At 39.1% G+C, this 13,191-nt stretch overlaps 1 protein-coding gene across 1 annotated transcript in view; it reads right to left on the bottom strand.

Moving 5' to 3' along the window:
• Window positions 1-919: 919 nt before the first annotated feature.
• The window catches only part of Pgant2 (polypeptide N-acetylgalactosaminyltransferase 2), a 296,288-nt gene continuing 284,016 nt past the window's right edge, over window positions 920-13,191 (bottom strand). Inside the window, exons 9-13 of the mRNA XM_076192365.1 lie at window positions 13,123-13,191; window positions 11,875-12,085; window positions 10,625-10,741; window positions 9,584-9,743; window positions 920-4,476 (exon numbers count right to left, since the gene is read on the bottom strand). The exon at window positions 13,123-13,191 is cut by the window's right edge and continues 151 nt beyond it. Coding sequence (XP_076048480.1) covers window positions 9,588-9,743; window positions 10,625-10,741; window positions 11,875-12,085; window positions 13,123-13,191 — 553 coding nt within the window. The 3' untranslated portion in view covers window positions 920-4,476; window positions 9,584-9,587. The remainder of the gene's footprint in view (window positions 4,477-9,583; window positions 9,744-10,624; window positions 10,742-11,874; window positions 12,086-13,122) is intronic.

The following is a 13,191-nucleotide window of genomic DNA, read 5'->3' as shown; positions in this document are numbered from 1 at the left end:
ATTTGCCGATCCCCTCAAGCCCATAGATAGAGGGCCAAAAGAACTGCAGATTTTACCTGAAAACTACTCAGGCCAAAGGTGAGGCTTGCTTATGTGGAAATAAAAAAATTTGTTTAGGGCATCAACTTTGTCTGGCCCCTTTGGGTCTAGTTACCTGCCTCCCTTACCTTGACAGACCCTTTGCACAAATCTTCCACTGAAAAATGAGGACAAATCAACCAACCTTGAGCCCAAAATCTGTGATTTTATTTTTGGACTCATTTTGGTGATTTGCTCCGGCTCAGCCACTTTCTCACCCTCAAGGTGTAAGGAAGGAGATTTCCTGTTTCACTTGAGGATTAATGATGCTGAAAGTGCATTATGTGAGGGTAAAAATTAAAAAAATCATCAGGAGCCTCAATTTTGGCAAAGCCCCACACATCTATGTGCCACCTACTTTTGGGGGTCCTGTACATGACTCTTCCTCACTGGGTGCAAGTTTGGGCCAAATTGGTAAATCCTTTCAATCTACTCCAGTTTCTTCATTATATGGTGATCCTTTTTCTTATCCACTAATTTATGAAGCAGATGAGAACATTCTGTCTGGGAGCTATGTAATCATTTTGGATTGTACATTTTAATACCAAAATAGCAAGACAACTAGTACTAGCCATATATCCTGAACATTTCTTATCTCTTTTGACTTATCCTCAGTTATTATTTCTTTTCCTTTTTGGCTACCTCCCGTGAAAGGGTGAAAAAGCCTTGGTATATGTATGTATGTATTATTTGTTTTTCACATACATCCAGATAGTTTTGTTAAATGAACAGTAATGAGTTTGTACTTTAGGAAATCTGTTTGTTGCTTAACTTTGGCATATCATTGTTATCCCACTCACCTTTCAATGATTGAATATGGGTTTCAGTATCAAACAACAACTTCTTGTGGAAGACCATTTATATGATAAAATAATACATAAATTATCAGAATAGCAGTAGAAATTACAACAAAGGATACACTACATCAGACTGGGTTTTCAATATCATGTCAATAAATCATTCAATGGAATGGAATTCTTTGCACTTCAGAAAAATCCGAGTATTCCAAAACTTCTACTAGAATGTAGAATCAGCAAATCTCGTTTCCAAAAGCACATGATCGTTCAATACTGGCTGACTAGGGAGCTGACTATAGCAGAATTGTAAAGGTATACAATAGATAAAGGTTCTCTATCTCCACGTATGGGTCCTCACATGGACGTCAGCTGGGAGCCCCTCCCACCAAAGTTTCCATCAATGCCTCCATATTGACAGAAATCATGCATGGCATGAGTGGGGAAAATAGTGGCAGCTCAATTTGAGAGGAAGTTGGGGGACTGCAGATATGTGTGACACACTGTCGACATGCACAACATTCCTCACAGCATATTCTCAAGAGAACACAGTGACTGTAGTTCCCATGAATACTCCGAGTGTTGACACCGTGTTGCAGATATCTCATCCTACCAACTTAATCTCCCAACAAACCACTATTAATAGGAAGCATTAACTTTTGCTGAAAGGAAGGCTCAGCTTGCAACCCTCAGAATAGAATGCCAGTGTACTACCCAATAAACCACATAGCGTAGCAACCACAACAAACCTAACTTGAGCAAGATGCACATGCATAAGTTTGAGGGAGACCTATGTTTTTGGTTGCCACACCCATATATAAGAATACAATTGAAATCAGGTTGTCAGTAGGTTAAGTGTGAATAGAGGAGATATTCACATACCACATGAATCTTGGAATCCTTCCACTTTTCATATAAACCTTTGGACCATCTATAATACACGTGGATTATAATACATGGAAAGCAAATTGATCACAGTTCTTGATCTTCACACAATGACATCATTTCTTCTTTGAGCACATCAGCACACAGATACGACAACAGTCAGCATAAGGAATGCTAAACATTTAACAACTTAGAAGAAACATAAGATACTGTACTATAAATTTCATTTAGTTCGATAGGATTCAAAACTAAAATTGTGAAATCATTTGATAATGTGTAACATTAAGTTAGTGCCAATTTTTTAAATTATCCATACTCACAAAGTACCTCGATGTAGGTACTGGTATGCTACATTTCTACAGATTTTGTACAAGTTAAATCAACTCTGTCCATATTCTATTTTGCAGTCTTGAAACTGGCTATTACAACTGAAGAATATTAAGTGTAACAGAATGGGAATCAAGGTACTTAATAATTTTCAAAATTTCTTGTGCTGTTTTGCAATGAAGAAGAAGATGTAGGCCTAAATCACAATAGATCGCGTATTTGTCTACAAGACACACAGTACTAAGTTATGTCTTTGTTTGAATTAAGACTACATATAAAAGCGAGTCTTAAAGATTACCTATTTTGGCACCATTGTTTGTTACCTATTAGAAAATCTTTTACACAACAGAATGAAGCTTCTTTCATGCATATTCAACATTCATTAACTTTCCAAAGTAGCAGAGGCATGATGTAATTACCCATTAATACTAAACAGGCAAAAAAGATTGAAAATGAGTTGAGGAAATTACCCCATTCTTTCTGCTACTACAAGACCAGCTATTATCATACCCAGTAACAAGACCATAAAAGAAGAATATGGAAGGAAATAATTTATAATTACAAAATAAACAGTTGAAACAATTACTCTTTGGTTTTTAACTCATGTCATAAATCTGCCCACCATATGGATCTTCCCTGCTTTTTTTTTCTCTCTTGTCCATACAGATGTTAAAAGTTGTAAAGAAAATAACAATTGTTTAGCACAAACAACAATTCTACAGTAAAATATGCATGTATAAAATATCTACATCTATCAATATTTCATGTAGTTTTGAGTTTAATCAAGTAAGTGATTTGATCTAATTCAAATCATAAATGAAAACCAAATAAGATTCATGTACTTACAGAAACATTCTAGTCTCCCGTGACATGAAATTCAAAAGGTTATATATATTTACATTTAATATCCCTTTCCTTGCTAAGGATTTCACATATTTCTTCCAACTTTGCATAAGCAAATGAAGAAGCTGGAGAGGTATTCAAAGTATCTGGAGTACAAAGATGATTTCATAAAAAATGAAATATACCTTGAAAATCGCTTGAATCAATTACAGTTCAATTCAAAATATTCTTAAAATAATCTTCATCTTAATCCTAATGAGAAAACATAAATATGCAGTCTTTACATGTAAGTTAATCATCAACTTTTAATTTTGTATGGCAATTCTACTACAGTTTTATATAAACATTCATATTTCATTCACATCACTTATATTTAAGTCCTTGACACACACAAAATATTTACAGTATGTAGAAACACAGAGAACAATCAAAATATTATTTTTTTTTTTCTCTGGACTGAAAAGAAAGAAAAAAATCTTCATATCCATTACAAAAAATGGAATGGTATTCAAAATGTCTGCAAAAGGATGAGGTACTCATGTTTGAAATTAAAGTATGATAGCTGAAGATGAGATGAACTAGTCATGAAATATACATAATACTGGGATGAGTAAATAAAAAATACAGTATGAAGATATAAAACTATTTCCTCTTGTTTTCTCATTGGCAACATTGGTGACCTGACTCGTGTCAGGACGCTGACCTGCAAGCAAATCCTAATCACACTTTACGAACAGGTCACCGCTGCAAGTTGCATGACTGAGAGACATACGGAGGCAGGCAGGTTTCAGACGTTTATTTACATGTTACAATGGCTGCAGATCCATACAAAAATGAATGCCATTTTATTTTTATTTTTTTCAGAAGCACTTTCAAGTCAATGCAACAAGACTTTTCTAGTCAAATCTATGGAAAAGGAAAGGTTGACAATGCATACAGAGTCTCATGCATATAAAGTCTTTGTATACCATATACCCCAAAAACCTAAAAGACGAAGCACTGTCCTGGACAAAATTCTTTTTAATATATGTCCTAAGTATCTTCACAAGTGAATATATGCATGCAGTAATTCAATTCATACAAAGCACCTTCTTATTGCACGTTCTCATTCCAATTTCACATCACTGTGTTACCCAGAAGTGAATTTGGTATCCACCTATTTCCAACATCTGAATTGTCAAACTGCTTATTTTCTTTTTCTTGGGAACCACCATAAAAGAAATGTTACCAAGGATACATATTACTAACTTGTGCTCAACTGCTTAATCAAATATCAGCACCTGAGTACAACACTTTCTGATGCTAAGCTCTTCATCAGCACTGATAATATACATATATACTTTCCCTGCTAACTGAACTTCAAGATCAGCCAGCAAACCAGCTGTTATTCCTATGTTCCTCAGGCAGTGTTTGCCGATACACAGCCAAACCAGCACTGTAGAATGGACAGTGATGCAGGGTGTGAACTAATGAATCTTTATTCCATCCACACAGTCCCCACTCTCACTGTCCTACCCAATGAAGTATCTTCTATTCTTCTATTTCACCACTAAAAGAGAAAGAACAAGAAATATTAAATATTATCTATAATATATTTATTTTAAAAACTTTAAAAATATATACATACATCTACCAAAGGCTTTTTTCCCCCTTACATGGGAGGTAGCCAAAAGTAAAAGGCATAGGAACTACTCCCACCCATTCCATCCCCTACATACTCCACTGCCCTCCACCCTCTTCCCTCCCTCTTATCTTGGCACCTCCTGGATGACAGGTCATCCTGCATCTTGTCTACTGCCCTGGGTCAGAAACAGTGTCGCAAGACACAGCACATCCACAGCAAGACCACTTCATTGAATCGGCGACCCCCCCTCTCCGTCCCTCCCATGCAGAAAAGGAGAAGACGGGGAGAAATCCCTTCAGGCTGCGTCAAATTTTTCTCACACATACTACCTCACCTCCCATCCCCCATCTTCATGCATCACATCATCATCCATATACAACCACAACCATTCCCCATTCACCCCTGTCTTCTGTCCTCTCCCATCCTTCCTCAACAGACATTCCCCTCTTCCCCAAAGCCCCTTTTACCCCATGCATCCATCTCATCCTAAGTCGCCCCCTCATGTTCACTCCCTCCACATGTGCCTTTCATACCTCTTTTGCTAGTCTTTCTTCACTCATTCTTTCCATGTGTCCAAACCATCCCAATACTCTTTCATCTACCCTATCTCCCAACTCCCTTACCACCCCTGTTCTCCTCCTCACCTCATTTTCAGACACCTCATCTCAAACACATTCAAACTCCTTCTTTCTTCATCTCTTATGTTCCATGTTTATGCCCCATACAGTGCTGTTGGCACAATCACTCCTTCATACAATCTCCTCTTAGCATCCATTCCCAAATGCCTATTTCTCATTACACTTTTTAATCTACCAAGGCATTTACTTGCTTCTCTCAATCTACATTCTACCTCCACCTCCACTTCTCCCTTTCCTGCCATATTCGCACCCAAGTACCGTATTTTCCGGCGTATAGTGAGCGACTTTTTTCCGTTGGAAGGGCCTAAAAATGGGGGATGCGCGTTATCCGGTGGTGCACATTATCTACGGCCTACGATAAAAATTCTGCGGCTGTGTGTAATTTTTTTCACAATAACGTGACGATGTTGGCCGTCACAAAGTCGGGATGGCACACTTCTCCGTGACGTTCCGTGAGAACAAGAAGAACAGCCATGGTGACATGAAAGAATACGCCAGCATGGGCTATATAAATATTTGGTATAGGTACGTATCTATCGAATCTTATTTTTTGTTTAAATAGGCCTAAACACCATGAAACATTATCAAAATTCATGATACTTGCCCATGTTCACAGCATCCTAGTTTGAATTTTTATGTTGGCTTTGTTGCTTCACTTTAGGTATGGTACAAATTCCGTTGCGGCCGTTCATAAACTCGTGTCAAACACCTGACTACAACACCCTCTTTCGGGAGTTATATTAACTAAACGTCACCTCGATGACTGTCCTATTTCACCACTGTCATTGCAGGTTCAAAGCTAAAACGAAAGTCTGTAGTTTGTTTCAGTATTAAATAAAAAATGGTAAAGACGAATTATTTCCTCAAGATATAAAATGAACATTTTCTGTAAAAATCCCAAAAATTTTCTGTATATTTTACTTTCAATAAACTTTTTTAGATCATATTTCCTACAAACTATTTAAGCTACAAAGTAATAAGGGACCAACACACAACATGAGTCATATACCGATACATGTAGTTCTGACTTTTTCTTAGTTGTGTCCTGATTGATGCCTAAACTGACACTTAATTTAGTGACAAATCAACAGATTTCCCAGCAGTGGCTTTAGCCAATGAAAAATACTTCTCCATGAAACCTCGTTCACATTTTTACTAATATTAATTATCGTAGTCTATGCAAATATTTGGGATTCGTAAAACAGCACTGGTACCAACATCATGAACGTTGGCCGTTTTAGCTCACCCGGAATATGCTAGATCAGGGCCGAGATTGACAGTTCTATTGCCAATCTAGCCTACACTAAACACCCTCTTGCGAGAGTTTGTTAAACTAAACGTCACTTCAGTAAAGACACTTATGAACCGAAACATAGTTTGTTGCTGCATGGCGATAAAAACTTGTACACGGTGATAAAAACTTGTATGATGAATTGTTCCCTCAGGATAGTAAATTACAATTTTTCTGTAAAAATCCGAAATTTTTCATGTACATTTTGTATTCAATAAACTTTTCATGGCTCAAATTTCCCACAAAACAATGGACCAACGCAAGCAGGAGTCGCATACATGCAGTTCACGAGCTTTAGCCACCAGTGACTTTTCCTGGCATGCGCGTTATACGTCGGTGCGCGCTATCTGTGTACTGAGATAACGAAGTGCATGGGTGCGCATTATAACCCGATGCGCATTTTAACCCTGGAAAATACGGTAGCTAAAACTATCCACTTCTTCCAGTCTCTCTCCCTTAATGCTCACTTCCAGCCTGCTGCCACTTTCACCCTCTGTACATCTCATCACTATATTTTTACATACATACATACATATACCAAAGGCTTTTTCCCCTTTACAAGGGATCTTCAACTTCCTTCTTTCACACACTCTCCCAAACTCTGTCACTAACTTCCTCAATCCCTCCTCTGATCCTGCTACAAGCACAGTGTCATCTGCAAACAACAGCTGGCTCACCCCCCACTTTTCTCCATTCTCTTTAACCATCTCAAACCCCTGACCCACCACCCTTGAATTTACCTCTCGCACCACCCCATCCATGTATAAGTTGAACAGCCAGGGTGACATAACACATTCTTGATGAAGTCCCACCTTTGTCTCAAACCACTCACTCTCTCCATTTCTAATCCTGACACATGCTCTACTACTCTCGTAAAAACTCTTGACAGCTCCCAAAAGTTTTCTTCCTATCCTGTATATCTGCAAAAGTTCCCACAGTGCCTTCCTGTCTACCCTGTCATAAGCCTTTTCCAGATCCATATGGAAGGCAGATGTGGAGGGAGTGAACATGAGGGGACGTCCTAGGATGAGGTGGATGGATGGGGTGAAGGGGGCTTTGGGGAAGAGGGGAATGTCTGTTGAGGAAGGAAGGGAGAGGACGGAAGACAGAGGTGAGTGGAGAATGGTTGTATATGGATGATGTTGTGATTGCATGAGGAGGAATGGGCGGGGGGGGTGGGGGGTGGGGTAGTATGTGTGAGTAAATTTTGACGCAGCCCGAAGGGATTTCTCCCCGTCCTCTCCTTATATGCAAGGGGGGACGGAGAAGGGGGGTCGCCGATTAAATGAAGCGGCCTTGCTGTGGATGTGCTGTGTCTTGCGACACTGCTTCTGACCCAGGGCGGTGGGCAGGGTGCAGGGATGACCCGTCATCCAGGAGGTGCTCAGATGAGAGGGAGGGTGGGAGGGGTGTGGAGTGTATTTAGGGATGAAATGGGTGGGAGTGTTTTTATGCCTTTCCCTTTTTGGCTACCTCCCTTGGAAGGGGGAAAAAGCCTTGGTATATGTATGTATGTATGTATAAAAGCCCAAAAAACATCCTTACCTTTTCCTTTAGCTTTCTCACATATGTCTTACAACAAAAATCTGATCTATGAAACCTCTACCTGTCCTAAATCCACACTGTTCCTCACCAATTACTCCCTTTGTTCCTCTCCTAATCCTTTCAATCAAGATCCTCCCATAAGCCTTCCCAACTACACTTAACAAGCTAATCCCTCTGAAACTACTACACTCACACTTGTCCCCTTTTCCCTTGTAAAGTGGAACTATACAGGCACTCCTCCAGTCCTCCGGCACTCTACCCTCTCTCAAACAAACATTAAATAACCTCACCAGCCAGTCCACCATCACTGTACCTCCTTTTTTCAGACATTCTGCATGGCATCCATCCAGACCAGGTGCCTTACCTGCTCTCATCATCTTAACAACTGCCTTCACTTCATACTTCTTTATTTCTCCTCCATTTTCCTCACTCATTACGGTCATTTTCTTAGCACTTCCCACTGCAACTACCTTTCCCTCCCTATCCTCCTTCACATTTAGCAACTTCCTAAAATACTCTGCCCATCTTGCTCTTACTGCCTTCTCTTCCATTATCATCTCTCCATCTACACCTTTTACCTTTTCTTCTCTACTTGATTCGCATCCTCTTCCCCTCTTAATTTCTTTCCAAAACATCTTTTTATTACTTTCAAAATTTTCTGTCATAATCTTACCCCATTTCACATCTGCTCTCGTCTTTGCCTCCTTTATCTTGTGCTTAACTTTTCTATTCTTTGTACCTCTCATAGGACTCCCTCATCCTATTTTGCAACCAATCTGTGAAAGCTCAATTCTTCTCTTCTACAACCTTCTTTGTTTCCTCATCCCACCACTCACTACCCTTCCTTCTATTTCCTCCTGTCTTTCTTGTTCCACACACCATCTTTGCACACCTTGTGACTCCCTCCTTGAACCATCCCCATTCCTCCTCCACTTCTAGTTCTACTCTATCCTTCACTCCCTCCCACTCCTCTCTCAGCTTCTTCTTGTACTTCTCCTTTTCCTTCTCATATCATTTCACTCTAAGCACCTCCTTACCTTTTGTCCTTTTCCTCTTTCTCCATCTATCCTCCACTCTCAACTTACCTTCCACCAAAAAATTACCTGATATTCCCCCACTCTCTCCCCTTAGAACATGTACATCCTAAACTCTTCTTATCATACTCCTATCTACCACTACATAGTCCATTAACCCTCTATCTACTACCCTTCCATCCACCACCCTCTCCCATGTGTACTTATGCTTGACTTTCTTCCGAAACACTGTATTTGCTATTATCAACTCATACTCATAGTGGTCAAAATATATAGATTTTCTGTCCATCTTATCTCATTCTCTAACAGTAGGTTATAGCCTCACACTCATACAAGTTGTAATGCATTTAATCTTACATTACCCAACATTAACAGAAGACAGACAACAGCAAGATATTTCTCTTCTTTAAGTGAACTTTGGGCTAACCTGAGGAACCACTACCAGTTACCCAAAGGACATGAATCTCCAGCAAGAGAGACCTAGAGCACCTAACTGACTGCTATTTTTAAACAAAAATACAAACCTTATTAAGTCTTATTCTGAGCAAAAGACCACCGCTGTGTAAGAGATGTTTTATCACAAAGTTCTGCTGTCAACCCAACTGCTCGTTCCTGTATACTGTCCACACAAAGGTTGTGCTTCAAGGATTTTATCATTCGCTCACCATCTGTCTGCACCCATTTCTGAAAAAAATTAAATAACATGAAAATAGTTCATAACTATTATACTACTGTAACTAGCATGTCCAATTAATCAAGTACAATCAGAGTGTTTGTTATCTAGAACTCCAAATGAGTTCTAAGTACTGTACATGAAAAGTTGAAAATTCTTCATTCAGTCTGGTTTGGGTTGCATACATACATATGTCAATGGCTCCCATTTAGGTTGCAAGTTTATGATATGGTTCTTCATAAAAACTAGGTCATTTGATAAATACTATACTAACCCAAAAGATGCTGAGACAGAAGGGGTACTAAATAGGTTTATGTGTATATGAAGTGGGTATGTAATTTGACTCGCCCACCTCCCTAATATAGGGAAAGGCCCGCTAGTTTATTTGTTCATTCCTTTTTAGCAATATTACATAGAGTATATACTGAAGGCCTTTTTCACCTTACAAGTGAGGTAGTAAGGTCAAAGCACACACCCACTAAACACACATTAATAAAAAATAATAATATTCCTCCTATTTCAGCATCTTAGGTATGAAGGGGCACCATTTGGCAATGCAATGAGGCACAGCATTTTTCCACAACTGGGCCTGATAGCTAGAACTGGTTTACCCTTACAATTTCATCATGTGGTAACCCCCTCCTCATTCACTCAAAACAATTTAGAGAATAGATGAGAAGAGCGTTTTTTCAGGCAATGTCATCCTTTCATCTTTTCATAATCTCCCTCAAGTCACTCCTATTCTGCATACTCTTTTCCCAACTCATCAGACACCATTATTTGTCACAAAAAGATCTACTTGGTGCATTTACAGTATTCAATGCATAAAAAAGTAGGTCTTGTACTTAGTTTAATGGATTCTTAATACACAGATAGCCTGATATGAATTTACCTCAAGATCTGTGTTTTGGCAAGGCTCAAGTATAAGAGGCTCTCCTGGTCGCGCTTCACTCAAGGTCAGACAGAGGTCACTGTGCTTTATGAGATGGTCACGGGTTAAAGCCCATTCCTGCAAATGATAGAAAATAATCAAATTTAGGTACAAAGCCAAAGGCACTTAAACATTAGCATTACCCTAAACAAAATTTCTGAAGAATATCAATGAGGTGAAGAGGTTAATCAATATAGACTCAATGTCTTCAGACCAAAATCTACCAGTAACTGATGAACTCATGAATGCAGTTTTAGTTATATCGTGACGCAAGTTCGTTCATTAAGTTAACTTCTGTCATACCAAAAGTAGAGATGTTAACACTGTTTTAGTTGTGTCAGGCAAATAAGAAATGTTCATCAAAGAACAATGAAACTATCCTTGTGTGACTTATGAACCATTTCTCTCTCGTTCTCCATCAGTCCTATAACTCTTATCCAGTTCTTAACCTCTTCCATATCAGGTGGCACTTGTCCACTTGCTGTACATACTGCTAAACTATCTTGTTCAGCTCTGTGCAATTTCTTGAGTAGTATATCACTTAAATCATAAACAATAGTTCAGCTTGTCCATCATCACTAATGTATTCTAACATAACTGTCATTGGGTGGGGCACTTTGTATAGATCAGAGCATCAACTAGCTATAAAGTTAGGGGGCTGAGGAACAGAAATGGACAGATGATCCAGTGGTAGACCTGTTGAAGGAGGAATCTGTACATGACTGGTTCCTGTAAATGCATACACAGAACACATTTTCAACAATCTGTCTTAGTTCTATGATCATTCAAGTTTATCATCTTTCTAAATGGAGGAAAAAGAAATGTTTAGTACAGTCATGGAAATTTTGTCTATGAGCTCAGAATCAGGAAAAAAAGGGATGTGAGTAGTAGACGGGAGATGGAAAGGGAATAAATGGAGTTGACATTAGTTGACATTTTGTTATAAAAAAGGGAGATGGCTATTGTTACCACTTGGGTGAGAGGTCAAGAATGGAGGTAGTTTGAGGTTGCTTGGTGGCAAAAGTAAACCATTAAATTCCCTATTTCAAGTAAGCATAATCCTAGCCTTCTCTGAATGGGGTAGTTTGTGATATTAAGCAAAACCAAAACCCCTACAGGTGGAGAGGATTTCTGTAAAAAAAATTGAATATCTTGCTACATATTCTCTTTGAATATTATGACAGTGTTATGAAACCAAAAGACCAAGTTACCTGGTTGCCACCAGTGTTGTGGCATATGTAGAGCCCCACTGTGCCTTCAGCTCGATGACCCAGAGTGTCCATACACTTGAGGCCTTGTTTGAATGACCCAAAGGATGAGTGACCTGAGTCTGGCACCTTGAGCTCTGGGTAAACATTGTCCAAATACCATTTGAAGTCATGGCACTTCAGTTTCTTTCGAAGCTCAGTTCGGGCTTGAATGCTGTCGGAAGTGGGACAGTTAATGAGATCAAATCAGACTCTTTATAATTGTGTTAGAATTGCAAAAACATACATACATATACATATACCAAGGCTTTTTCCCCCTTCCAAGGGAGGTAGCCAAAAAACAAAGGCATAAAAACCAAAGCCAAAAAACAAAGGCATAAAAACCACTCCCACCCATAGGGATGGAATGGGTGGGAGTGGTTTTTATGCCTTTGTTTTTTAGCTACCTCCCTTATATGGGGGAAAAAAGCCTTTGATATATCTATGTATGTAGAATTGGCTTCAGTCTCAAGTACTACAGAAACTGGTATCTTCTGGAAAATTTTAATAAATGTACTTCTTATGTTAAGCAACTACAATACAGATATGATACACCCTCCTTATCAACACAAATTAAGTAGACTGCGATGCGGTCACCACCCAGCACTTCTAAGCTACCAGAAGAGGCTGGACGACCGTGTTGTGAACAGCTGCCCAGGATGTAACACTTCACCCCATACCATACAACACATAATGGAAGACTGCATTATACACAATCATGCACGCAAACAACACAACATACACTCTATAAAGGATTTGTGGGAAAACCCAGTTTCGGCTGTGGCCTTCCTTGGGGAGACGGGACTGCTCGGACAGACAGTCTAGGGAACGACAACAACAACAACACAAATTAAGTAAATATGATAACTGTCATTATCCATTTTCATCTGATGAAGTACCCTAACAGCTCCCTCAAAGACAGTATCCACTGCAGTACTTGAAAATGAAGGAAATTCTACCTAGGGCCTTCTCCCCACTATAAAGGGGTAGCCACATCAATGTGCATACTCACCCCACTCATACAAAACATGTAAAGTATCAACAAGTTGAGACCAGCTATTAGTGGTACTGGATAGCCAAAAAAATAAATTTTGGGATTGAAATAAACCCTTACAAAAAAAAAAAAGGAAGTAATATACAGTGGTGAACAAACTATAACTAATACCCTGTACGCTGAAAAAAAAAATAATAGGGCTGCTGTCATCAACTCACTTTCCAAAGTCGACGCTCTTGGCAAGGGGTACAGCCGAATAGTAATATTTTTTGTAGTCATCCATCCAA

The sequence above is a fragment of the Oratosquilla oratoria genome, chromosome 11 (genome assembly GCF_046742065.1).
Source record: "Oratosquilla oratoria isolate Oo_2021 chromosome 11, ASM4674206v1, whole genome shotgun sequence".
NCBI classification, from domain to species: Eukaryota; Metazoa; Arthropoda; class Malacostraca; order Stomatopoda; family Squillidae; genus Oratosquilla; species Oratosquilla oratoria.
The sequence above is the reverse complement of the archived record's forward strand: the minus strand, read 5'-3'. Positions and strand labels throughout refer to the sequence as shown.